Here is a 27968-nt window from a genome sequence, read left to right as displayed (position 1 = left end):
TACGCAGTGTGCAGCTAAATGACAGCTGGGACAGATCTAAATTTGTCACTCTTGCTCATAGCTGACATGTCATTTGAGAAACGGTCTAGAATTACTTTAATACATCTTCCAGCTCCAGTCACAGGAAGCTGGCAGGGAATTACCTTCATGTGAATAAATTTTTGCTAGGAAAAACAGATGTGAAGTTTGGTTCATCTCGGTTATAAGAAGAATTTATGGATTCTTAAGATAAGAAGGCAAGTTTTTAGGTAGTAAGAGTTCATCTTTTCTTATGTGTTTTGTATTGTTGAACCTCCAGGACTTTAAAACATACTGCATTATAACTGTATCTATGTTTGTAAATTGAGCAAACCACATAATCCAGAAAGTTTTTTGGCAGGAGAGTTCCAGACACTTTTAATTACACTTGTTTTAATGTGTGTAATTGAATTATAACATGCTAGGCAAAATACTTGATATTTCAGTTTTGACTTTAGTAGCAGATAATTTATAGTTTGTAAAACGGAATGTTTGGTTGTTAAATTATGAAAAATCTTTGCAGGAGTTAGACTTTTTTTCAATATATATTTTAATATTGCATGACATATAAATGTGATTTATTGTATTGCCTGTGGCATATATAATATGGTCTGCCTTTTAATCAATATTTTTAGGTACAGTGAAATGTGTTAAGTCTAAGTTCAACTTTCATATCTTCAGTGACTGTGTTTGTATATAAAAGCAGAGGCTAGACTGTGTTCTCAGTTACACCAACGTAACTCTGGAGAATGGAATGTTTTCCACCAAAATTTTCACCAGTTCACTTCTAAAGTGATAGTAATATTTGACATCTATTAAGCCAAGATCCCAGTGAACTAATCATATTGCTGGAAATTGGCTGTTATTCCATGATACATGTTTTAAAAGGAAAAATTTAATCTCTCACATAAACAGAGAAAAAAAGTCTTAATAAAACATTGTTAGCCAATTAACTGCCAGGAAATCAATAAAATCACAGAAAAAAATGTGAAGGGATAGGAGCTAATGGAAACTGTAAGAGCTTTGAATGGCAATTTGGAAACCTCCCAAAGGCTACAGCTTCTAAATGGATTCAATAAGCTTGATGATGACTGACAGTTTTGAGTCCTTCTGTGAGAGGAAGAAACTCACATTGTCATTTTAGTGTGTGATTAGATGTAACTGTGATATATGTTCATTAACATGCAATGGAAATGTTTGAACTAACACTTGAAGTATTTCTATGAACTCTTTAACCATAGCAATAAACTGCTGGAGACAAAAACAAATGTATTTATGCTCTCCATGCCCATGATCTTATTAGTGCTGATGAGCTGCATGGCGTTATAGTGAATTTTCAAACCTGACAGAGCACACCAAATGTTCTCTGAATATTAACATAAATTCTTATTATGATCTCAATTCCAGGTTTGCTAGAAGACCAGGGGTGGGGACTGTTCAATAAACGATGAGAGGACTTTGGCAAAACACAGTAGGAGTGTGTGAGGTGGAGTGCATTACTTCAGTAAAACAGGATGCTTTATGCCATGATGAATGGCATGTAAATTCCACCTTCAGAAATTGGTTGTCTCCTTGCCTCTATAAGTCTATAGATACAAAAATAGTTACATACATATGTAGGAATCTATACATATGTATTTAGAAAATTATACTTAAATTACATGCAATTCTCCCAACCCCCCCACCCCAAAACTCCTATGTTAAAAGAATATTATGAAGGTTATGAAGGTTGTAAAGTCAAGCACTCAAAAGTCATCTTCTGGGTGGACCAGCACTAGAGGTGGGTGAGACACTCTTTGCCCATTTTCTCCAAACACAACCCCCTTCTACTCAGTCTCCTTCAGTAGTCTCTGTCCCAAGTCTGTCTTTCCTCTACCTAGACAGTTCCACGCCACAGGCTTCTCATCCCAGTTCTCCCCTCCTGGTTCTTCACACAATCTGTCTCTCCTTCACCACCCTGGCCTCCAGTCGTCCCACCACCTCCTCACATTCTTTAGCTGCACTGGTTCCCAGTTCCAAGATCGATCCCCAGGCTCCTTGTCCAATTTCAGTGTGTAACCTCTAGCTCTTTGGCCCAGTTTCTTTGCCCAGACAGGCCCAGTTTTCCCGTTGCACTTTGACTCCTTATTAGGAGTCTCTTCTTCTCTTCTTCCCCTTCAGTTCTTTCCCCTTGCCTCACAGATTCTCAGTCTCAGTTTTCTTGCCTAGCTAGTCCCAGTCTCCTCAGGCACCTCATCTGAACTCAGTTTCCGCCTCCCACTCCCAACTACTGGCTCGTAGTCCCCCCCGTGGCTTCCCTCCATGGCTCCCAGCCCGTCTCCTTGCCCAGCCAATCCCAGTCTCTTTGTACAAATCTACTCCTTCCTTCATCCTCGCAGGTCCATCTTTTGTCCTTTCTGCATTTGGTTCAGGCAGTTTTCTCCTTTGGGCTGCCTGGGCCCAGCACGGGGTCACTGAGAGCAAGGAGAGACAGGCTCCCTCCCTGCACTCAGTTCAGGGGCATAGAGCTGGCATGCTTCACAGCAGCCCACAGCTTCAATTGCAGGGAAATTTCTCTCAGCCTCAGTGCAGATGGGCATTTAGTTGTTAAAATCTCAGAAGTTGACTGAGCATGTGTTGCAGTTCTCTGATTGCCATCTTAGTTCATTAGCACTGACTGTAGAGTTACACTTTTCGCTCTGGATGTCCCCCAGTTTAGTCCTTGGTATTGGCCCCACCTGGCAACTAACACTTTACCATTATCCAATATGATTGACAAAACTGCTTTTTAAGATGTTTGTATTGTGTCACTCCTGCATGTCACCTTGACTAGGCTGTTCTTCCTACTGTTCTGGTGGAAACTCTGGTTTCCACTAGCCACTTCTGCAGAACACCAGTCTCCATTTTATCTTTCTGTCCCCATGCACACAAGAGGCCTTAGGTGTGTTTTGGATGAGCCATGGCAGATCCATTGACAAAAGTAGAGCCCTGTTGGGAAATCCATCTATTAACTCTGGTATTTTCCAGCCAGGGCCTAGCTCCAGATCAACGGCAGTCCTAAACACAACCTCTTCCGTCTGTGCATTTTAAAGCAAACACACGGCTAATTCTTTTCTTTTTATTCTGAAGGACTAAAACACATTTCATCTGGTCATCTGGAAGGCCTTATTGGGGATACAGTACTGCTGGCATTCAGACCTGCCACTGCAATGGAGAATGAATTTGTTTTCAGTAGTGATACAGCAGCTTTAGATCCAGCCACTGATCCATCAGCATCCACGATGTTTCCAGAATCTAATGAAAATGAGCCTGAAGGCTTAACTTTTTATCACATGGATCTCTATGAATCAAAGGGAAGATTAGAAATCTTTCCTGAAGAGCCAGCTGGAAGAGGAGATGGGGCTCTAGGTGAAACCACTGAAGAGTCAACAGAGCTTGGGGAAGATTTTCGCAGTTCTGACCGAAGTGCATATGACTTGGAAAAGGAAGTTGATGAACTAACAAAACTATATGGACTTGATGAGGATAAAGAAATAGATCAGGAGCTTCTTGGTGGGAATATAGCTACAGCTGGGATTTTAGAGAGCAAAGAGACACCAGCTCTCAAGGAAGATGTAGCAGCAGGATCATATGGCTCCATATATAATGCACCAAAGAGCAGTTCACCAGTAAACGGCTCTCAGCATAAAGAACACATGGAAAGCGCAGAGGAACAGGAACTTCCTGGCAAGGATTCTCAAGATGAATCTCAACACCTACACAATGCGAAAGCATATGATGAGTTGCATAATCATGCAAGTTCCAAAGAAGAGCTTAGGAGTGATGACAGGCAAACTGAGCAGAGTATTCAACCAAACAGTGAAGAGGAAGCTGCTGATATTTATTGTGCTACTTGCAAGATTCCAATTCGAGCGTTTGACAAATTGTTTGGTGATCATAAGGACCATGAGGTGACCCAGCTTGCCAATGCAGTGGAAAGTGCAAAGGTAAGAATAACCCACGGGGTCTCTTCCATTATTCTGCATATCTGTTAAACAGTGTTCAAGCCTATTAATCATGATGCTCTGTTTGGTAGGAGGAGATTCAGAAAAACATGTGTAAATTAGAAGAACAGGTTACTGAAATGGAAAACTTTGCTGGTCACTTGGAGGAAATTTTCATTACTGTAGAGGTAAGCAATTTGCTTGTTGATTAACTCTGCAACGTGGGACCAGCTGAGTGCACAGCTGCTTTGACAAGACTGCAGTGTTCACTTTTATACGGGATGAGTAATTATAGCAATAGAGGCCATGGTTACTGTGCACAAAATGTAACATGATACAATGCACTGCAGTATAGTAAGGGCTAGATTCAATCTTAGCTTATTCTAGCTCATCCCAGGGTGCCTGGCCCCGATAGTGGAAAATCTGAGTGGAAGGAGGTTGCAGTAGCACAAGGTAGCGAACAGTGGCTACAGCCAGGCCATGCTGCCTGAACAGTAAAAAGCTGCTGGCCAGGAAGCCCAGATTTGCACTTAAATCTTCCCTCCCACTGGACCCCTCACTTTGGCAGCCTGAGGATATAAGCATTAGCTGCTCAGCTCCCCTAGAGTGAATGCATGAATCCCCAATGGGGTGCTGCGGTTACCTCCACTTCAAATATATAGGTGGAAACACCTACGTATTGTAACTGGAATGTGCACCTATTCGTGTTTCTAGGTTTTAGTTTAGAGGCTGGTTTTATTCCTCACACTATTGTTTTTATTACACTTTGCTATGTTTGTATTATATCTAGAATGAATGTATAGCATCCCCAATGCCTTTGTGGGGGGTGAGGGAGCTTAATAAATAGTTATAAAATATGGTCATTATTTATAATCTAATGATAATATTACAGAGTCTAGTAACTATTTATATGTAACAAGATTGTCTTCGTCGTAACAATCACCTTGATTTGATATCAGTAAGATTTCCTTCTTACTGACGTCAATGGGCTTTGATGAATGAAATAAAACCCAAATGCCTTCCAGGAGAATTTTGGGCGCCAAGAGCAGAACTTCGAGATGCATTACAATGAAGTGATGCAAACCCTAACTCAGAGATATGAAGAAAAGGTAGAAGGCCTTGCGGAAGAGAAGAAACAGAAGCTAGAAGCCTTGTATGGGCAACTGGTCAGTTGTGGAGAAAATCTTGACACCTGTAAGGAGCTGATGGAAACAATTCAAGAGCTGTGCAAGGACAAGGAGAAAGCTGATTTTATAAAGGTAAAGTAATTAAACTGGCAAGACCCCTTAAGCATGGTCTATTTCCACACAATTCTGCCCAGTCAAGAGTAGAAGCATCCAGCATTAAGATCATGAGTGACAGACTTTCCATAGAACATTCAAAGCTGGTCATGCACTCTACCTGCTAGGTTTATGATGATGTCAGTGCTCCAGGTGCTTTGCACATGGTACTAACTCAATCATAAGAACTTCAACATTACTAACATTCATCAGCAGAGGTTTGTCACTGGTAAATTCAATGATTCATGAGTGTCATTCTGACTTGGAGAAAATACTGTTTGTTCTCCAGGTCTAACCACGTAAGAAACATTTGAAGTGCTTAGCAGTGTTCATTACCGCATGTAGTCTTAGCTTTCTAGCTCTAGTCTGGGCTCACAGAGGCAGATTAATGCTTCAGTAGGATGTTGTTTGCCATCATTTTGTTTTGCTCATTTTGCCAGAAAGTTCTAATATGCAGTTAAATTGGAGGCCCCAACTGCACACACGAGGGACTCCTGCAAAATGATTAATGAAACCTGCCGTTAAAGCAACTTAGAGAAATATTTTTCTTTGACAGGTGCCCCTCCTCTGGGAAGATAACAGGAATTTTCAAAGTCGATGAGTGATCACTCTAACTTGAACTGTCCTATGATTGGTGTGTGGGGGTTGTGGGGGGGAGGACTAGGGAGCAATTCTATAGCACAGCAGCAGCAACTTCAGAACTGGACATTGCAAAACATAACACCCTATATCACTTGAAGTCTAACTTAGAATATCGGGGTTGGAAGGGATCTCAGAAGGTCATCTAGTCTAACCCCCTGCTCAAAGGGGGACCAAACTCCAACTCTTGCTCTTAAGGATTGAACTCACAACCCTGGGTTTTGAAGGCCAATGCTCAAACCACTGAGTTGTCCCTCCCCCCACCCATGGATCTTTTCTATTTTGATCATTTTGATTTGGCCTATTGAGTGCTTTTCATGCTCTGACAGTCCCCTTTTCTGCTGCCTCATTGGGAATAGCCCAAAGCAGTTTTGCATTAGCCCTAGTAGCCATTTTTTCAATCTCTTCTGAGGTCGGAATACTCCCTTCATGCAGCACGGAGGGGAGGAAATAGATGTTGATCACAAGCTCATGCAGCCAACAGGTTCAGGCATGCTGCTCAGATTGAGATGGAGCAGTACGTGCTGTGACCTGGACTCTCCATGGGCTGCATCTCTATATTATAGATGAGAATGGCCTCAGCCTGCCTCCCTGAATTCAAATCAGGGTGGCCCTCAGCCGCCTGGAAAATCACCAGCCTGCCCTAAGTTAGGCAAAGTTTGGGCAGCTTTGTCTTATATTAATGGGTGATGCTCAGTCTCCATCAAATAAGTGTCCATCACAGGGAGTGGGGAGCATTGTAATTTCTATGAGAAAAGGAGACAGATCATTCAACAAATGTATCTTCCCTTCATATCTGCAAAGGACATCCAGATCTCTCCACAGATTTTCCTTTCACCTCAGAGATGCTGCTTGTTCCTGCTAGAGCCAATCTGTGGGCATGATAGCAAGTCTTTGCACTCTTGATTTAGTAGAAGCTAGTTGTGGGGACAGAGGTTGGTTGGTGCTGATTTACATCCCATGCATTCCTACTGCAAATTAGCTCAGGATCTGGTCAGCTGAAAATAAGAGTAAGCCTGAGCTTCGTTCTTGGTATCAGAAGTGTTATGAGAAAACAAGCTCTTTAGCTTTACGTGGCAGCATTTAGAACAAAACCAGTCAGACAAATCTGGTCTTGTATAATCTGCTTTTGGGTTAATAAGCTAAATTGCTCCTGTATACGTGAAAGACTTTCTATCTTTTTCTCTCTCTCTTTTTATAGGCTGCAGTACCCGTGGTGGACAGGTAATATCAATAGTATTTTGTTTTGCTTTTCACTCCTTCTCATCCAAAATAATCTTCTGAAAATGCTAATGTTGGGCATCCCATGTTCTCAAGTATTTACTGATTTTGTGACAATGTTCTATCTTTGATGGGGTGCTCCAAATGTTACTGAAGGTAGGAGCTAGAGCTCTGCGAATCTTTCATCATTCTAGTTTAAACTGCTGCTGGAAAAGTCTCCAAAACAAGTTTAACAGCTTGAAACTGATTCTGAACTAATTGAATAAAGCACATATATAAGAGACAGAGCGTAACTAAATCAGTGTCACTTTGATTTAGTGATAGAAAACTGATTGCAGTGACTGAAAAACAGAATTGCTCAAGTCTTAAATGCTCTGGATACAAAATCTGCCTAAACTGGGCTCTCTAAATACACAGATTAGTAACAAGCTTATTTATACATTAATAAGGAGATTTAGTAAATGCAGCCAGGGGATGCTCAAAACTGATAACATGAAATATAGTAATGGTCAGAAAAGAGCCCTGGGATATGCCAAATCAACTGCAAAATGTATGTTTTAATTCACTTCAGTCCATCATAAAAACAAGTAGAAGAAAAAAGGATTGGCTTTGTCTTTTTAACTACTGTATAGCACCTAGTCCACTGAGGCCCTGACCTGGCTACTGTAATATGAATAATAAACAAGAATGCAGTTTTTGGAGGCAACAGCTTGCTTCCTTCAGAATTAGAGCTTTAGGGGAAAATGTTCTCGTCATCTGCTTAATGGGACCACCCTATCTAGCATGCCAGCCAAACTAGTGCAAGACCAAGAATGACAAGAGGATGGACAGTAAGAACTAGCAGCAGGATTTGGCCCAATTTGGATATAACAAAATGTGAGCATGAATCTTATGCAGGTCTGAGAATACATTTCTGAATACATGATGTGAGCAAGTGACAAATGGAAGCCAAGGTATGTCTTGTGCAACCATCTAGCCATTGTTTAAGAAAGGACTTTGCTCTCTTTTTAGTGTATCAGATAAGGCAGCTTCTTTATGAATGGCAAAATAAAGCTCTTTCTTCTTGTTAACACTGATGTTGTAGCCTGAAAGATCTCTCAGAGAGGATGGTACTATCATCTTATAGGAATTAGGCTCTTTTACACTTACAGGCTGGGAGAATTTTTAAAAAAAGATATGGATTTAGTGCTTTCAACACTGCCAGACTTTGAAGACAGAGTCATAGATTTTTCTGATGTTCAACAACTAATGGATTCCATTAATACCATCGCAGGTACTCATTCTATTTGATCCTTATTTCAATCCTATTTAAAACTCATTATCAATGTCATGTTGAATGGAAGCCTCTTATTTATTCCTGGGGGAATTCTGCATCACAGTGCATGCGTAGAATTCATGGCCCCCGCAGATTTCTTTGCTTACCCACAGAAAAATAACTTCTGATGGGGAAGCAAAGGGAAGCCGCAAGAGCGGCCATGTGCCCATTCCCTGGCAGTGCAGACAGGTTGGTTTGGGCACCCAGAGCAGCCAGTAGACACATAAATAACAACCTGGGTGCAGGGGGTAGGGCTGGGTAGTCATGTGTGTGAGAGAGAGAGAGACACTCTGTCCCTCTTGCTTGCTATTGCAGCACACTCAGTGTGGAGGGGCAGGGCTTTGGGGTGTTTCTGAAAAGGTAGGCATGGGGCAGGGCCTTTTCCCTCAGGCAGAGGAGAGTGTAGTAGCCTGCCTGCTTAGTGAATTTTTCCCATTGTTCTTAGTGAATTCCCCCAGGTGTATAAAACAGATGTAAAAATTTCAAGGCTCCTTTACATTGTCAGAGTGGTGAAAAGGAGCTTTATTGTAAAAGACCGTATGGCCTTATGCTGCTTTAGTGATCAGAACTGGTCTAAATTTTTGGACTGAAAAAAATTCCTATCAAAATGTGTTCCATGAACTGTTTTCTACTGACCTTTTCGGAGATTGTCAGGAGCCAATATAAATTGTGAATTTGAGTCCCCAGCCCTCATTTGCTCTTCAGTTGCCTATGATGTAACATTGAGCAGATGGCTGCATATATTTGTTGCCTAATAATTAGAAGAAAAGGGTCAATACTAGCTACATTAATATTAGACAGAGGGGGGGTTGTGATTTCCTCCAATGTGCCCCACTCCCATTCTCTATCCATTGTATTGTAGTCTAAATAAATTACCGAAATAATTGAAACTAGCTGGATTATATTGCATTATTTTGACAAAAATATGCAGAATTTTGCAAATTTTAAAATATTGTGCACAGAATTTTTAATTTTTTGGTGAAGAATTCCTCCAGGAGTAATTATTTCTTTTAAATGGTACTTGCAAGGACAAAAAGTTAGCTTGTGTGCTTATATATTTTGTTTGTTTATATATTTATGATGGATAAAAGAGGCTTGGAAGTTATTGTCATAGATTTTTTTTTCTGCTTGTTTTTTAACCTTAGAATTATCAACACTGTCAAGTATGGTCTTCCCTAGTTTTGCTGGGTGACTTTATTGTAAGACTCAGAGAAGTGGGTTCAGAGTTTTCTCAGCTTTTCCTTGAAGTAGCAGTGGTGCTGACTTTGTAACAAACTTGTCTACCCTTCCAGCTCATTGTACTAAATGGAGATTAATAAAAAACAAAAGTTTAAAGCAGTTTGAACCACTTCTCTCAATTAATCAGATTTCAGTTGTTTGCTCTCCTGATGTTACCCTGTAGTTCTCCAGTCATCCCTGGAGTCCACAAAGGAAAACAGGGTACATAAGGTTTGACTTCCTAATTATTAAAAAAAAATCCCCTTTGAAAATAAGATCTTTCAGGCCTTCTTTATGTATTATAAAGAGTCAGAAAAGGCATGGCACTTTTTTTTCTTTTTGCTGGTCACCTTAAAAAAGTTGTATTGAAAGGTTTGTCATGTAACCTGTTTGCCCTTGAGCATTATGCAAGTCAAGTATTTAACATGTTCCCTCACGTTTGTGCATTCAACATCACCTCCAGAGGCTCCTAAATACTGGAATTAAAGCTTTATCTGTTGGTAGTGTGGTATTTAGATGTTTCTTGTAATTATTAGAACTGGGAGCACTGGCTGTTGGGAGTCTTAAATGACAGGAAACAGGAAGGAGAGAGGAGGAATTGAGGAGGCAGAGTGAGAGTTACAGAGGGTGCAGCAGCAGCTTGGTAAAGAGGTTTCCACTTTAAAAATAAAGTCCTGTTGAAGTTTGTTAGTACCTTGCCTGGTTGATACAACAGGTAGGCAATAGTGCAGATCACTATAGACTTCTCTGCTGCAGCATCCTTCATCCTGTTAGCTCTGCATCCTGTGTGGTATGAGACAGCTTCCAGTTTTCCTTCCCTTTTTCACAAATAGTAAAATTAACCTATACGCACAGGGCCTGCAGCTCTCAGGACAACCAAGTTTAGGGAGCTGCTGTAGGCTGAGATTTATGTTTTTGTTGATTTAAAGCAAATCCCCAGAAGGGGGTCAGTTTGAACCAAACTCTAAGGGGCCTGGTTCTCATTCCCACTAGTTTTACACACTGACTTTAATGGTGTTACTCATGATGCACATCAATGTTAGTGAGGGTAGAATCAGGCCCAGTGTGTGTAGACTCTAATCAGAGTCAGGGCTCTGTGTTAACATGGGGCTGGTCTATGCTGTGCAGCAGAGTGCGTGCGTGTGTGTGTGTGTGAGAGAGAGAGAGAGAGAATTGTATAACGCGCTAAGTGTTGCACCCTAACAGCTCTAGGTAGACCCTGCTGATGTGCTCTGAAAGGTTCCCACATTAGTATAGTACTGTTTGCAATAGCACTATGTCAATGCACACTAGGTACCTTTTTGTTTTTTCTCTGTTAGTAACATACCATGCTTCCACTGAGGGAAAGTACCCTCATGCCATTTAATGTTTCTCTCATCACTGACGTGTTCATAAACTGAAATATCTGTCTTCATTTCAGCTCCTTCTGCTCCAGTGATAAATCCCCAAGCTCCCAACTCAGCGACTGGCACCTCTGTGAGAGTATGCTGGGGCCTATTCTCAGATGACACTGTCGAATTCTACCAGCTATATTATAAACAAGTCAGTGATGACACACCTAGTGAGGCACAAGCTGGTAAGAAGGGACACATGTAGGCTCCAGTTCAGAAAGCAACTGGCTTCTGAAACCATCTTCAACAGCAGTCTCAAAAAGGGTTTCAGTGAATACAGCTGTACCTGCTGCTGCGAGTGCTCCGGGGATGGGTAGCTGATCTAACTTAAGGTATTTTAGAGCACAGCTCACCAGATTATCTACGTGGCAACTTAAAAACCCAGAATCATTTTGCAGTTTAGCTCAATGCCAATAATAGACTGCAACTCTCCCCTCCTGCCCAGCCACCCCAGTTACAAAATTGCATTAGCTAATCCTGTTTGTAAGACCGCGTGTTGAAAACAGTTCCAGAGCACAGTCAATTTTCCAGCATAGATGGAGGCCTGAGAGTGCTGAATGGGCTGTTTAGAAAGAAAAGACAAACCCATGTTAACTTTACAAGATCCAAATAATGAAAACAACATTCTTTGAATGGCCTCTGCACATTTCCGCTGTTGGGATAAATTGACAGTGCTTGGGAATGTGCAGAGTCCATCCTGAAGAAACTCCACTGACAGGTGAGTAACCTTCATCATTTATTTTTGTTTAGTTTGGGTAGTATTAATACTACAGAAGATGTATGTACCCATATAGGATAGATGGATGAAGGCACCAGCAACTGTACCATGACTCAGTTAGCAATGTGATCTCAGAGCTAGTCAAACGGAAAAGACCGAAGAATGGTGTGATACTCAGCTCAGAGGCACAATAAAAAGCAATGTTTTCCAGCAGTTGGGGCCATGGGTCAGAAGGATGAATGTCTGTGTAAAGGAACTGCATGAATACCTGGTGTTTTTCATTTCAGAGCTCATGCTAAAAGTGAAAGAAGCATACTGCACAGTAACTAAACTGGTGCCAAATACACAATATGAATTTTGGGTCAGTGCTTTAAACACCGCCGGCGTCAGCCCACTGAGTGAAAGAGCAGTTTATGTGACAGGTAAATGTACTTCATGACTATAATATGAGTAAGTGACTTTAGTATTGAAGTTAATGATAACTCTCTGGACTTTATAATAATAATACTTTATTCAAACTGATTCTGCTGGCTTGGTGCTTTTAGTGCTGTGTAACTCCATTGGATTCAGTGGCGTTACTCCTGATTTATACTAGAATAATAAAGAATGGGCATTCAAGGACACAGAACAAGGTATTAGCTAAGCTAGAAATGGAACCCAGCTCTGCTGATTCCTATATCTAAGCAATGGACAATGCTACTCTTTCTTCATGGTTTGTAAAGTTTTTGCTATTTTGTCCACCCGGCCGCACTTTGTAATTGCAGGGCAGTAAAGTAGATTTTGATTCGTGATTAGACAGAGCCACAAAGTTCAGATCCAGATCATTCAGGAATGCTCAGGTTTAATTTTAACTTTTTTTTAAAAAGTAAACGTGAGTGCAAGGAGCACTTTTGAATAGGCAGTGCTCTCAGACTAGAGGCAATTTAAGTAGAGTCTATGGAATGCCTCATAAAATCTGAAATGCATCAGAATCAAGCTCAGTCCCTGATTTGCTGTTCTCTTTCCTAGAGCAATTTAGAGTGAGAAGTCCTCTCTCCAGAATATCTCTTAGGGCCTTAGGATAGCTGGCTGATGCTCTATTGTTTTAAATTAATAATCCATGCAGTGAAGATAAAGGACAATGGCAAGGATAAACCCACATGAAAAAGAACAGGAGTGCTGGACCAGCAAGGATTCGCATTTCGTTCTGATCAATTGTTTTGTGGTTGCTATCATAACTTTAACAGGTCAAAGAACGCTTCTGATTAGCACGGGCATTTATCTACCCAAGAGTTTTCTGTACATTGGGGAGGTCATGAATGAGTTTATCATTTAATATCAAATATCAATTCTGTGGAAATTAAACAACAACCCAGGAATGTTATTTACAAAGCATGTTTATAGATAATCCCATAACAAAATGGCTTAGAATCTATTTTATCTACATTTTAGCTCCTTCACCGCCTATCATTAAAAGAAAAGAGAGCCGAAGCTGTGAAAATGCAGCACTGGTGTGCTGGGAATCTGGAAACATGAATCCTGTTGACTCCTACACGGTTGAATTGTCCAAACTAACAAATGGAGAGAATGGAGATATCATTACAGAGTGAGTCAGTTATCTATCACGCAGTTTGGGGATATGAAGCAATGTCATATGGCATGCAGTATATTTCAAAGCACTTTTAGGTTAAAAAGATGAGACAATATACCCTGAAATATACGAGTGGATGATGCACAGCACAAGCGTTGGAGAATCATGCGCGTGTTCCCTGTTTCCTGACTGGATAAGTTCCACTCCTATTAGTATTTTGGTGTGAACACATACAGAAAACAAACTTAAAATTTGCTTTCCATATAAGAGAGGAGTCACTTTCTGTGACGTTAGTAAACTTGATTGCACAAATGTTTACACAAAGTGAATTTATAAGGAATTAGAATGTGGGTGAAGTGCAGTAACTTTAAAATCTGAACAAACAGGCATTTCCCCCTCCAATATTCACTCTGGTGGTAGCTAAGCTGGAAAGAGTAAAATACTGTAAATGGTTCTAGGTTTAAAGAGAAGCCAATCATTTAATTGTGTTGTTTGGAAAATAGCTTCAAAAGAACTTACCTTTATTCTGCATCTTTTAATTTTCCATTGATTTATTTTCTACAGATCTATTGTTGGAATTCCTAACCGTGAAACTCTAATTCAACTGGAGCCAGGACAAAGTTATGTTATCTCTGTAAGAGCTGTAAACATGGGTGGTCCAAGTGAGAGAAGTGAACCTCTCTCTATCCACACCACAGGTGCTGTGATAAATCTCTAATCAGCTTTAAAAGCCTGATCCAAAGCCCACTGAAATCAATGGAATGATTGCCACTGATTTCAACAGGCTACGGATCAGGCTCTAAATCTCTTGCATCTAGTCACAATTCTGGTATTTCTTGTGAACTGAATTTCTTGTAATAGTAAATATCTCATTTTAACTCTACATTTCAAAATGATATTTGTGGATTATATTTGTTGCTTAAAAATTACTGATGTTTCAAAACGCTGCTGAAAGACTAAATCAACCCAGTGACTATGGGTATTTGCCATGAACCTACACCATGTCAAATGTTGACATGCAGACAAACCAGGAGGGCTAGTTGGTAATTTTTCTTCACTCCTAGAATTACTGCCTCATAAAAATGGCGCTTCTGGGAATTATGGAAGAATCAGTCAATCAGCACTTTTCATAATAGTTACGCAAATCCCTTCTACACAGAATTTCTATTGTTGGCCATGAGGCTGATTATGTGGTCTGGTTCCCTTTACTCTACAATTGTAATCATGTTATCATCAAGTGTGTGACATTTCAACCTGCATAAATCAATCTAGGTATTTGAAATTACAAACAGCCCCTTGACGTCTGTTTGCCCTGCATGTGTTTGCTTTCAGTAACACATGCCAATAATTGCCATGCTGTTGTTTGTATTGTATTTGCATTGAAGTAACTGCATTTTGATTATGCTGATTTCCCTTGGGATTAGTGCCAAGAGATTTACCTTCACAAAGTCTACATTATGCAAACTCCTGATATTACTGGAAACGGGAAACACAAAACTGGGATGCTAGCAATGTCATCAGCAGTGAAAATGGATGCCCTGGGTTATCATCAGAAAGTGCTTTTGCTAGGGATGAAACACACACTTTCATTATTACCCCCAGGGTCGGCGCCTCCATTTAGGTGACCTAGGCGGTCGCCTAGGGCACCAGGATTGGGGGGGGGGGCAATTGGGCAGCGGTGGGTCCTTCCGCACTCCGGGACTTCGGTGGCAATTCTGAGGCGGGTCCTTCACTCGCTCGGGGACCTGCCGCTGAAGTGCCCCGAAGACGGGGAGTGCGGAAGGACCCCCCCGCTGCCGAATTGCTGCTGACTGGGAGCATGGAAGGACCCCCGCCTAGGGCGCCAAAAACCCTGGCGCCGCTCCTGATTATCCCTGCAGCACATGTTGCTCTTCTCCAGCATGCCCTGGACACAAAGCATCCCTGCTGCACCAGTGCCAAGATTGGGGGCTATCTCATGGGAGACAGAGACAAAGGTTGTTTTACGCTACTTATGCACTTCCCCTTTGCTGGGCTGGCCAAAAGCTGCTTTGGCCCCTGGTCAAGTTAGAGCAGCCTGAGGCCTGCTCTAACTTACATCCAGTAGCCTATAAACTGTCTCCAGGAATTAAAGATTAATCTTTAATTAAAGATTATGTCATGTGATAAAACCTCCAGGAAAATATCCAACCAATATTGGCAACCCTACTATAAACTCTAGGTGCCATGGTGCCAGTTAGGAATAACTGAAGCTCAGCAGCCTTCACCATCCCTCCATACTCCCTAAGATATCCTGGCATACCCCTTGCCCTGAGTGTTCCTGTAGCTAGCTAAGCCTTCTCCACAATTGCCAGTGAACCTCCCCACCCCCAGATAGGAGGAGTTCCCTGGGAAGCACCTACCATTGCTTGATAGTCATGTCACACAGTGGAACCAATGTACAGTAGCTGCACTGCAAAAATGAACTGGGCCCCACGTTTCTCTTTCTCTGCTGGTTATAACAGCATTAACATAAATACAAAAAAGCAGCCTTTTGCTTCTGCTGGATGGGCAGCTTCAGTTTTGCTCATTTTTGTTGGTGCATCAGTGGCAGTGACCCAGCAGGTCTTACCTGCTACCTAGCGTAAGATTCTAGTGCAAAAAGTTCTTGACCTTGCTGTGACTTCCCGAGCCCTGCTTTGGCCTCTTTGTGCTGTCTGGGGATTTCTCCAGCAGATTCTCCTTGCACAGGGGAATCCCTAGGTGGTGCAGTGCACCATCTAACTCCACATTCCAAGGAATAAGACAGCAAGTGCATTGTGCTCTGGTGATCCCCTGCTGGCCCATGGGGCCATGCTCAGTCAGGACTAGTTTGGAGCAATCCTACATTAGGGGCCGAAAAGACCCCTGGACTGGGGAGCTGCAAATGGCTCCATTGCAGCTTCTGCAACCAGTACTTACAGGCAGCAGTTGAGGATGGAGGCCATAGTGAATAATTCAAACCCCTTTCCCAAGTCATTATTTTTTTAAAATACCTTTTGGATTATGATAGAGATGAGCCAAAACTGGAACTTCAAAACCCACCCCATAATATTTCTGAGAGGGTGTAACATCTTAAAACTTGGTTCTCAACCCAACTTTTGGCCTTTGGTCCTAGGCCAGATGAGGCCTGTTTTCATTCAGGGTGACTTTTGGCCCGTAATTGAGGAAACTCACAAGATCAGTTTCTGACCCATTTCCAGTTCCCTAATTAACCCCAATCTGGATCCAGCCACTGCTCTCCAGCCAAGTGTTAGTTTATGTATACATTACTTAATGCAATTTCGATGTGCTGAGACAAATAAATTACAACCATTCTGCTCTCTTGTAGGCACTTACTTTTATCTTAATGAGGACACTGCCCATCCTTTGCTGTCTGTTCTAGAAGATGGATTAACAATTGCTTGCAGTGAAATAGAAAACCTAGAATGTGATTTGTCCTTCCGTGATAACGGTTTTACAAGGTACACATAGGAATTTAGCACTCACAGCGGATGTACTTTTTTTCATAGCTGGTTGTTTTTTGTTTGCATGCAATAATTTTAAATTCTCTTCAAAGGGCTTACTGACTTGAGATCCCTCTTTATGTTCAATCTAGGCAGAGATTAACTTCTACTATGCCAAAGGAAAGCCTCAGGGCAGCATATTGTTCTTTTAGCGCTGTGTTTATAATGTATAGCGGTCTCATTTTTCAAAAGTGTCAATAGATGCCTCCATTTTTGGGTTCCAAATGCAAGGCACCTTAGAGGGGCCAGATTTTTCAGTGCTGAGCACCTGCTCTTTGAAAATCAGGTCCTTTATGGCATTTCAAATTGGGCCACCAAAATCACTAGTCACTTTGGAATGTGGTAGGCCATTATACTGATGTGATTCACACCATGAGCTTGATAAGAGCCAGCGGTGGGTGAAACTTACCGCACAACTTTTTTTTTCAAGCATAAAATGCAGATTCAGCAACACTGAACCATTTAGTAAATTAATGTGGATTACACAGAATTGTCATAGTAAATACAAATAAAAATCACACCATTTAGTTTAGATATTTTCACAACAAAACACTGATTATTTTTCCAGTTAGAAACAACTTTGAGTTTCAAAATATCCTTTAGTTGTATTTAAAAAACAACAAGAAGTTACAAATGGTCAACATTTTAAAAAATCTTTTTGATTTTGTCAAAATAAAATATTTTGTTCGACCTGAAAGGCAATTTCGTCTGATTTTTCAATTTGCTGAAAATTTCAAAAAATTTCGTTATTGATTCAATTTATGTTGGCATAACTTATGTCACTCAGGGGTGTGAATAAACCACTCTCATGACATAAATTACACCAACCTAAGCGCTTGTGTGCACAGTGCTAAGTCAGCAGGAGAACGCTCTCCCGTCAACATACAGCATCTTCACCACATGTGCTGCAGCTGCATTGGTACAGCTCTGTGTATCAGAGGGTGGAGATGGGTGGCAGGAGAGAGATCACTTATGTGTAGACATGCCCTCAATTTCAGCGCAAAGGTGATTGTTTTAAACTCACTTCAGCGTTAGCGCTCTTGCATGCCCAGAATAGGGGAGACAGGTAGTGTAAAGAGCAACCTTTGCCTCTACACCAGGCACAGGCTGAGCATAGCTTGGGAACTAAGACTGTGACCCTCAAACATTCGCGAAAAGCCCTCATTTTTGACTCAGGCCTTGGCTACACTCACACTTTTACAGCGCTGCAACTGGGGTGTGAAAAAACACCCCCGAGTGCTGCAAGATACACCGCTGTAAAGCGTCAGTGTAATCAGGGCAGCAGCGCTGGGAGCGCGGCTCCCAGCGCTGCACGCTACACCCGTAAGGGATGTGGTTTACATGCAGCGCTGGGAGAGCTCTCTCCCAGCGCTGCCGCTCTGACTACACTCACACTTCAAAGCGCTGCCGGGGCAGCGCTCCCGCAGCGCTGCCGGGGCAGCGCTTTGAAATTCCAAATGTAGCCATACCCTTAGTCCCTTTTCAGAGCAGAACTCCTTTAAACGGCTTCCAGGCTCTGTCGCTTGGTAATCAAAACTACCCCAGCCATTCAGAGGGACATTGTTATTGAACTTCATATTTTTTTGCTTGCTGCTCATTTTGTAGCATCATTAGAATTTCCTCTGTGATTGCTTCAGCTTGTGTTATATAAATTATATCGTCCTTCTCATTGCATGACACTTGTGCACATAGACAGATCTCTTGCCTTTGAAACTCATTTCCCTTTTAATTCTGCACAGAGCCCAAAGATGAATGTCACAAAAACTGCTCAAAACCATATGCTCTTAATCCGGCAGCAGTGGGATTTGAAAATTAGCATAATTACTAGATTTTTTTTTTAATATAGCGATCCAATGCTTGTACGCTTCAGAGGCTCCCTCTCCTATTACTAAACGCTGCCAAAGTTGCCATGGCAATGCCGCCTCACACATAATGGAACACAGGGGTGTCTCTATGGGTTCTTATTCTTGCTATTCATGGATGGTGATATTTGGGGCTGTTTTTATCTGTTGCTATTGAAAGGAAACCACCCAGCCTGCTTTTTACTAACAATTAACTATGGCTAAAATTTTCAAAAATGCCCAATTGACGTAGGAGCCTAAATCCCATTTTCAACAGTGACTTAGGTACTAAGGCCCAGATCCTCACAGGCATTCAGATGCATAAGGGCCAGATTTTTAAAGGTATTAAGATGCCTAAAGATGCAGAGAGGCCCCTAGTAGAATTTTCAAAAGCACATAGGTGTTTAACTCCCACTGATTTCAACACCTTTAGGTGCCTAAATATATTTTAAAATCTGGCCCTTAGGAACCTAAGATTAATTGAAAATTGGTGCAATTTAGTAGCCTAAGGGTCAGATTTACAAAGATATTTAGGCACCTACAGATGAAGATAGATGCCCAGAGGGACTGACAAATATGCTTAAGCAGGTTAGACATTTTCAATAGGAGTTAGGTGCCTGTCTCCCTTTGTTTCAGTTGAGTTGCCCACTTAAATACATTTGAAGATCTGGGCCTAGGTCACTTCTGAAAAAGGGATTCAGGCTGCAATTGTTATCCACTTGCTTAAACTGAAGCAAAAATAACTTTTTATTAACAATCCTGAGATGAGTTTTTAAAAACTGGAATCTAGCTGCATTCGTTTAAATTACACTAGTCTCAGCATTTCAACATGGCCCAACCAAGAGTCAGGAGTGCTAGGCCAAATCTGAAGGATGTGTCACTGGCCACTCTCAGAGGCAGGGTATTAGACTATATGGACCACTGGTCTGGCCCAGTATGGGAATTCCCATGTGCCTTGCCCTGTGCCTATGTGAGGGCCCCCACATCCTAGCACCCTTCTTCCATGTGCAGAACAGTAGTTAGCCCAGAGGATTTGAACCTCAGTGTTTTGATTTCAAGCCAAAAATTAGGCCTTTTTATAGTTAAAAGAACCAACCCACCATTGCTCAAGTGAAGCATGCATTTGCTACAGCCACACACAGTCCATTTCCAGGCACTGCCAGGTAAATATCACAGAAGCAGTATGGACACTGCATTAGTACTGGGGGTGGAGAAAGCATAAAGCTTAGACCTTTTATGGAAAACATCAGGCCTTTTTGCCAATAGATGAGTGTGTGACACGATGGCACAATGGTAAAGGAACCAGGAACTAGAAGATTTTCTCCATTAAAGTCCATCCGATGATTCTGAATGGGAGTTCAGACATCATCCTAGGGGCTCCTTAATGATGCACATAAATAGCTGGTGCTGGCACACTAATAATTCTGAACTCTGAGACCGAGTTTTTGAAGCTGCTGTGAACTCTCTGAACCCTCTATTATACCAGGATACTGGAAACGGTTCCTGTGTCAAAATCACTAGTGCTACAAGGAAATTCTGCAGCAAGCTTTTTTCTGAAAGGTTCTGTAATCTGAAACAAAATAACGCATTCCCTAACCCTCTAAATCAGGGACAGGCTTGCCGTGCTGGCTTCTCAATCTGAATTACTATGGCAATCCTTTGTTCCCAGATGCTTGCATGTGTCCCCCCCTTCTTCTCCCCTCCCCACCCCACAAACTCATACAAAATGCAGGAGCAAGAATTCTTCTCTGAAGTCAAATTTCAACAGTCTTTGGTCTTGAGACATTTACTTGGGCTTCTAATGAACTACAGAATTGCTTTAAGTGGTTGCTGCTTAGGTGCTGCATGGCCTAGGAATCTTCCCTTGCCACTTACGCACCTCTTCATGCATTAAGCTCCCAGCATGCTGGGATTTTTATCATGCCTAGAGGCAGCTGAGTTCTGTATTTTTGCCAGCTAAGTCCTTCGCCTTTGTAATTTACTTCCACAAAATAAAAACCGAGCCTGTAAATCTGCAATTAAAACTTATTTGTGTGATTTATCACCAGCTGTGCTCTTTGACATTGACATGAAGGGAGCCACAGCATTGATCTTTCCAGAGGAAGACTGAATACAGCTGGCTAGCCCTTTAGGACTCACTGCCCTTGATTAAGTGTAGTTGAGAAGTTTCAGTAACATACAAATTGCTAAAGGCACTAAACAAATGAACTCAGCCTCTGTCTAAAGGCCCCATGAGCCAATGAGATATAAAGACAAGTTTGAGAGGGAACAAATTCAGAAGCAGTTTTGACACCCATCCTGCTCTGCATACAAATACTGGGTTAGAGTCTGCCACTCTGACTCACACTGAGTCTTATCCTATTCAGTAAGTAGCCCCATTACTTCCAACACTTTGGGGTGCGTGTCTGTGGGTGGGTGAATTGGAAGGTAACTGTAAAACCCTGGCTGCATGGGAGAAACACACATTTATAGCTAAGGGTTAGCTTGGCCATGTCCCCTTTTCCCTGCTACACTGACAGCAAGGAGCATATTGGAAGAGTCTCAATCTTGCTTCCAGACCACAAGTGGATCATGACTGCTCTGGGGCAGTTAAGCAGATGTAGGACTCGATTCTGCTGGCAGCGTGGCATAAGGTGGTTGTGCCATACTAGAGGATTAGACCCTGGGTTTCTGTGGATTTTACCTTTACTACAATAACCAGCCTGTGGAATTTTTAGCTAAAAAACACCCTGATGGAACTGTGGCTCTTATAAAGCCTGATCCTGCACCACTGCAGTCGATAGGAGTTTTGCTATTGACGTCAATGAATACAAGATCAAGACCCCACTAAAGCACATTTGTCTGGCTCTATGCTGCTTGCTGTATGTGCTGCTGGAAATGAAAATGCACAGTGAACAGAAATTGAAGTTTATTGCTAAAACAGTCTCTCACACAAGCCTGATTTATCTAGCCTTTTAGCTATGTTAAACCCCATCATGTTCATTATGGTATAACAACAGTGCGTACAACCTGTATCTTGGGACTCCGTTTCTAGCAAATTACTATTTGGCCTACAACCAAAAAATATATAGTGTTATTCTCTCTCTTCCTGTAAGATCTCAGCATACACTTTTACTGTATGCTATAAAATGCATAGACATACATCTAATGACTTTTAAAAAGTTTAACAGGATGATAAATACTTCATTTGTATTCTCTGGGCCAGAGCCTCAGCCAGTGTAAATTGGAGCAGTTCCACTGACTTCAGGAGAGCTGTATCAGTTTATGCTCGCTGAGGAGCTAACCCACTTCGTTGACAAGTCAGTTGGATCCACTTTTATTGGTAAATATTTAATGTTTGTGCGAAGATTTAAGCATTTTAAATGGTATGCATATAAAATCACATGCTCTGATTTTCCTTCCCCAGATGTATTGCTATCCTGGGAAGCATGATACCATTCCAAGGGAAACATTACTGGGAGGTGGAAGTTGATGAAAATATGGAATACAGGGTCGGCGTGGCTTTTGAAAATACTCACAGACACGGGTACCTGGGGGCAAACAGCTCATCCTGGTGCATGAGGCATATTGTCACACCAGCAAGGTAAACACTCTAGGCTGCATCACTCCAGATCCTTCAGGAGCCAAAGCAAACAGAGCTGTATGTGGCATCCAGCAATGGGCGGATTACAAAAAGCCTAAGTCAGCCATTGAACAGTGTGGTTGTGAACTTCCATCTTTGGCTCTGTGAACTGGTAATGGAAAGATATATTGGAAACATTATACAAAGGTCTTTTAAGCTACTTAATGGTTCTAGTCAGCAGCAGCCACCTCTCCATGAAGTGGGCCATCCCACATTTAAATCCAAACAAAATCAGCGTTGTAAAAGTTGGTCACAGACCCCCTTTGAGGTCATTCAAACCCCCAACTGGAAACAGCCCAGGTGATAGATCCATTTAGACTGTAAATGATGCAGGTATTTGGCTAAACCCAGAAGTACATAATTTATTTGATTCCTTTCCCCCTGCCGAGGCACTTAATGGAGATAACTAGATGCAAGGTGTCTTTCTTGCTCCTCAGCTAAGCCTGCAGGTCAGGACCCAGAGAGAACAGAATGCTCCTGAGCACAAGGGCCATCGCCAGGGTAGCACTTCCAGTGGTATAACATGGCCCCAAGGTGGCTGTCACAGCTGCAGTCTAGTGCCTCCTTTGGGCCACTCACCAAACTGCTATAAGGGGATCCAGCCACTGGCTCCCCATGTATGGGAGTCTCAGCAGAGGCAAGGCACTGTCCGTTTCTTGAGGTCCCTAGGCATGCTCTCAGGGTGGAGATCCTCTTTCCAGCACATCCTCATGAGAGTTGCAACCATGGGATCCACCCCAGACACCCCTCACCCCACAGAGTAAACACGCAGTCTCCCAGAATCCACCCAAAGGTGTGAGCTTTTCTGGTTTACCTCTTCAAGACGGCATACGATAGGCATAGCATATAATATACAGACTCTTTGCACAGGAATCCACAGCATTTTTGCTCCTTAATAGCATGAGAAACGGGCAGATCTATACAAAAATAATAAACCTTACACACATTTCCTTGCCTCATTTTACTCACCGGTTCAGAGCATTCTTTGGGCTGGTGCCATCCAAAGTCTTTCTGTTGCAGTGCATGGCTTGGGCTCCGAAACATGGAGCCTTCTGCCCCCAGCTTGCCTATTCTGACCGGCCACGTTACCCTCTTCTGCCCGAAACTTCCTGTGTGTGTCTTTCCGAATCTTCTCTCTGCAAGTCCTTTTATCATCTCCTTCTTTGTGACCTCTCTCTCTTTGTCATGCTTGGAGAATTTCCACTCTCTCTACTCCCCCCCTCCCTTCAGACAAGAGGATGAAGCATCTTCTGCCAGCTCCAGGCAACTTCCTTAGCAAATCCACTGCCCCAAGTTGCTTCATCCTCACTGGATGGTAGCTGGGTTCTAATGACCCACCATTAGGGTCTGGTGGACATGTGATGCAAAGTGATGGATACACAGCAACAGAGGGGCAATCATGATATAGCAGTTTTCACAGTAACTACTTTGCCATAGCAACCAGAATTCATGTCATAAACAGGTTCCATAAGTCATCCCCAAGACCACTGCTTCCCTATGAGCACCCAGGGGCAGGTGGGAGATGCAGAACACACTGCATTGGTTTGCAGCGAGCATTAAGAGCACTCCCTGATGCATTCCCACTGTGTGCCTCACCCAGGGCACCACCATTGAGGGAGTCCCCATGCTCACCACCATTCAATGGATCAAGAGCTCAATTTGGACCCTGGCTATGTGACTGCCCTGTTAATATCTGGGCTCAGCTCTCACACAGAAAGGGCTGCTGCCCCCTTCCAGGCCAGACCTACCAAACTTATTACCTCTCCTACCCCTGCAAGAAGGCTGATTTGATTTCCCTGCTAAATGTGGCTAAGATGTGCAGTTAGTGACTCTGGGGGAATCTCATGAAAAAGGACTTTAGGGGGAAAGATAAACTGACATGGGCAAGGCTCTTTCTGAGTCACTTCCAGGCCCTTCTTCTGCGAACACTTAGGGAAAGCAGGCTGCCCTCGAGAACAGGCTGGGAGCAGCGGGTGGTGAGAGAAGAAGCTGTCCCTTGTGAAATGCCAGATCACTTCACTGCTGCTACTGAAAAATGGTTCCCATTTTCACTCCATAGTGCTCCCACAGGAACAAAGGCTACGTGTTCTCAGTCTCGACCCTGTTAAAAAGCCTGTGTTTCCGGCTGCAGCGCTCTGCACTGGGGAGCTGGTATACGAGTGTCTGAGCAACGGTTAAAGGAAGTGACTTAATGGAGGAGAAAAGGTCTGACTCCATTACAAACACCTGACTCAGCAAGCACTGAAATCAGAACGCTGTTTGCTTGTGATGTTTAGTTGTATCTCAGGAGTCATGACTAAAGATACCATCATCTAGTAAATGAATATGCATAGCTAGAACCCAGTGGGTTTTCTCAGCAGCAACATTCTTGTTGAATTAGGAGTTCTTTTGAGACAAGTAGCCAGAGATGAAATTTAGAAAATATAGCTTTACAACTGGAGCTAGTTACTTTGGATGCCATCAACTCCTCCACTAAATTAGACAATCTCTGCTCAATGGGCTAAATTCCTCCATCTGCTAATAGGAGCGAGCAGTGTCAGTACCCCAAAGGAGCAGGGAAGATGGTTCAGCAGCATCTACGTCCCCTGGAGCACCTTCCACAGGACTCGGGCTCAAGGGATAATAGGGCTGGAACTAGAGGGGTGGAATGGCACAACAGTTGTTCTTTAGACAATGCTCCTTGCCAGAGCCTGCAGCTATTCAACTGCAGATCTGAGCAGGGGATAAAGCTACTCTAAGCAACATTAACTTCCAGTGGATTCTATTGTGCAGCTGGAAGGGGAGATGGCTGGTACAGCATAACTCCTATATGATGGGGGTGGCTTCTGAAGATGTACAGATGCCTACTGCACCTCAGGTCACACGCTCATTTGAGGCCAAACCCCTGCACATTTAGCAGGGATGGGGAAAAACATCAGAGGTCATAGCCCCCTACCTTGATTTTTCCCAGATGGGGAGAATCTGGGCCTGCGTAAAGATTGTAAGACTGCAGCTGACAACTATATACGTCTGCAGTTTTAAAGAGACTGTTCATGCTGTGGGTGGGGTGAGACAGTCTGTACATTGTGGGCAAGGTACGGCTGTACATACACTGTGTGCAAGGAGGGACGGTCCATACATTGTGGGGTAGGGCAGAATGGGATGGTGTTGCAGGGCTGTCCGTACACTGTGGGTGAGGTAGGGCTGTACATACGCTGTGGGAAGCAGCTTCTCTCTACAAGACAATTGTTCATTTCTTCCTATTTTAATTTGCAGGCACAAATATGAATTTTTGCACAGTGGGACAACGCCAGACATTAGGATTACAATTCCCCCCAAGAGGATTGGCATCCTGCTAGACTACGACAACTGGAAATTGTCTTTTTTTAATCTGGATATTGCACAGCACCTTTATACATTCAACAGTCACTTCCAGCACTATGTGCACCCCTGCTTTGCTTTAGAAAAGCCTGGGGTCCTAAGGATACGTAATGGCATTGCGATGCCCACATCTATTACTCTTTTATGATCTATGGCTTGAGGGGCAGCTGCTAAGCATGGCACATCTGTGTAACAAACTGACTAAAGCCCTATATCACAATCACTTTCTCCCTTTTAAGTACACGCTTTATGCTTCAGTGAATAGTTAAAGGCCCAGTACTGCATGCAGAACTCCTGTGGAAGGCACCATCAGCTGAAGGCTTGCAGGATCAAGCCCGCAGACTGCTATATCTGTCCTATGTCATTCAGAGGCTTCATAAGCTCAGAAAGTTTCTCACCTTGCTGGAGGCGGACAGGCTCATGCTAGCACACTAAAAAAAGCAGCATGCACACTGTTGCTTGGGCTAGAGCTCATGCTCTCAGGTCAAGGTAGCAGGAATATTTCTAGCTGAGCTGGGAGCTCACTCCTACCTGTAGTGTAGACATTTCACAAGCTTATAAGGGTATGTTCACAGAAAGAGAGGAAATAGCTCCAGGGATTGACTTCCTGTGAAAGGAAAGTCTCTTCCTTTTAGGGCACTGGTTTGAATCCAGCCCAAGCTAACAGTGACAAGCAGTTTGGTCATTGGGAAATTAGTCAGTAGGGTCAGCCCTGTTCTTAGTAGAGAGGAATTCAGATCACAAGAGCCATTATACTTAGCTCCATTGTCAGCAATCTCCAGAGAGGGCCAGGTCCAAACAGATATGGAGATTTACCTTCCTTGTCCTTTCTAGAGGTGATCGCATCAGCTGAGGTTTGACACACAGAGGGGACATTTGAGTTGGGAGGTGTGAATCCCTACCCAGGCTTCAGAGTAGCAGCCGTGTTAATCTGTATCCGCAAAAAGAACAGGAGTACTTGTGGCACCTTAGAGACTAACATTTATTTGAGCATAAGCTTTTGTGGGCTACAGCCCACTTCATCGGATGCACAGAATGGAACATATAGTAAGGGGACACACACACACACACACACACACACCCCCCATGAAAAGGTGGGAGTTGCACTACCAACTCTAAGAGGCTAATTAATTAAGAAGAGCAATTATCAGCAGGAGAAAAAAAAACTTTTGTAGTGATAAGGACAAGAAGGTGTGAGGATACTTAACATGGGGAAATAGATTCGATGTGTGTAATGGCTCAGCCATTCCCAGTCTCTATTCAAGCCTAAATTAATGGTATCTAGTTTGCATATTAATTCAAGTTCAGCAGTTTCTCCTTGGAGTCTGTTTTTGAAGCTTTTTTGTTGCACGATTGCCACCTTTAAGTCTGTTATTGAGTGACCAGAGAGGTTCCATTCTATGCATCTGATGAAGTGGGCTGTAGCCTACGAAAGCTTATGCTCAAATAAACTTGTTAGTCTCTAAGGTGCCACAAGTACTCCTACCCATGCTAACTCACTAAAATGTAGGCATGTAGCTGGGGTAGCACAGGTGGTGACTCAGGCTTGGCACCCAAGTACATACCCACCCAGACGCCCTGGGTATGTTGTGAGGTGGCTAGCCTGAGGCACCATCCATGCTATCCCCACTATATCTATGCATGCTTGGAATTACCTCCCAGCTCAAATAGAGGTACCCAGAGTGAGGATGGCAGTCTGCATTGCTTTTATGCACAAGTAACTCCACTATCTTTTGACGATCATTTCTTACACAAAAGCAAGTGATTTCTATTCTTGTTTATGTTTGACAAAGAGCTGTACAAAGATGACCAGAAAAGCAAAGAGCTTAAATCACCACACAGTTGGCAGATGAAACCAAACATGCTCATAATTTACACAAATACCACAAAGCTAATCTTAAAGTCAGGTATTTTGCAGCTGCATGAAGTCTATGAAACAAGATAATCAAATATGCCTCACTCTCACGTGAATCATCAGCTTTTGCCACTAAGTGAGGCCTTGTGAAATAATCAACTATGCATTATACGCTCAGTTATTAAAGACATTTTATAAAATGCCCATGCTTCTCATTCAGTTTTTCAGCAAAACTGCAGACTAGGCTCTTCATGGCACTATGCTGCCTGCAAATAAAAGCTGCAGGCATCATTTTTAGCATGCGCTACTTAGCCATGCTCACATCCTTAGATGCAAACTGTACTGCCATTCTCAAATCTATTCATACACACCTCACAACTGCAGCAAGGGAGAACAGAATCGAGACGCTCGTCTTTGATGCTGTGCCCTTGGCATGAAGGCTCCCCAACCCAGGT

The 27968-nt window shown here is 42.7% G+C and overlaps 1 protein-coding gene across 1 annotated transcript; it reads left to right on the top strand.

The window, feature by feature from the left end:
- Window positions 1-113: 113 nt before the first annotated feature.
- Window positions 114-27715, top strand: FSD2 (fibronectin type III and SPRY domain containing 2). Its single transcript, XM_050966629.1, has 13 exons — window positions 114-248; window positions 3127-3983; window positions 4073-4168; window positions 5006-5239; window positions 7101-7123; window positions 8272-8393; window positions 11074-11229; window positions 12050-12184; window positions 13194-13347; window positions 13897-14030; window positions 16661-16793; window positions 22083-22259; window positions 25554-27715. The coding sequence occupies exons 2-13, from the start codon at window positions 3207-3209 to the stop codon at window positions 25804-25806; spliced, it is 2394 nt and encodes a 797-aa protein (XP_050822586.1). The 5' UTR covers window positions 114-248; window positions 3127-3206; the 3' UTR covers window positions 25807-27715.
- The last annotated feature ends 253 nt before the right edge of the window (window positions 27716-27968 follow it).

The sequence above is a fragment of the Gopherus flavomarginatus genome, chromosome 9, assembly GCF_025201925.1.
Source record: "Gopherus flavomarginatus isolate rGopFla2 chromosome 9, rGopFla2.mat.asm, whole genome shotgun sequence".
Taxonomy (NCBI): domain Eukaryota; kingdom Metazoa; phylum Chordata; order Testudines; family Testudinidae; genus Gopherus; species Gopherus flavomarginatus.
This window is presented reverse-complemented; position numbering and strand designations above follow the sequence as displayed.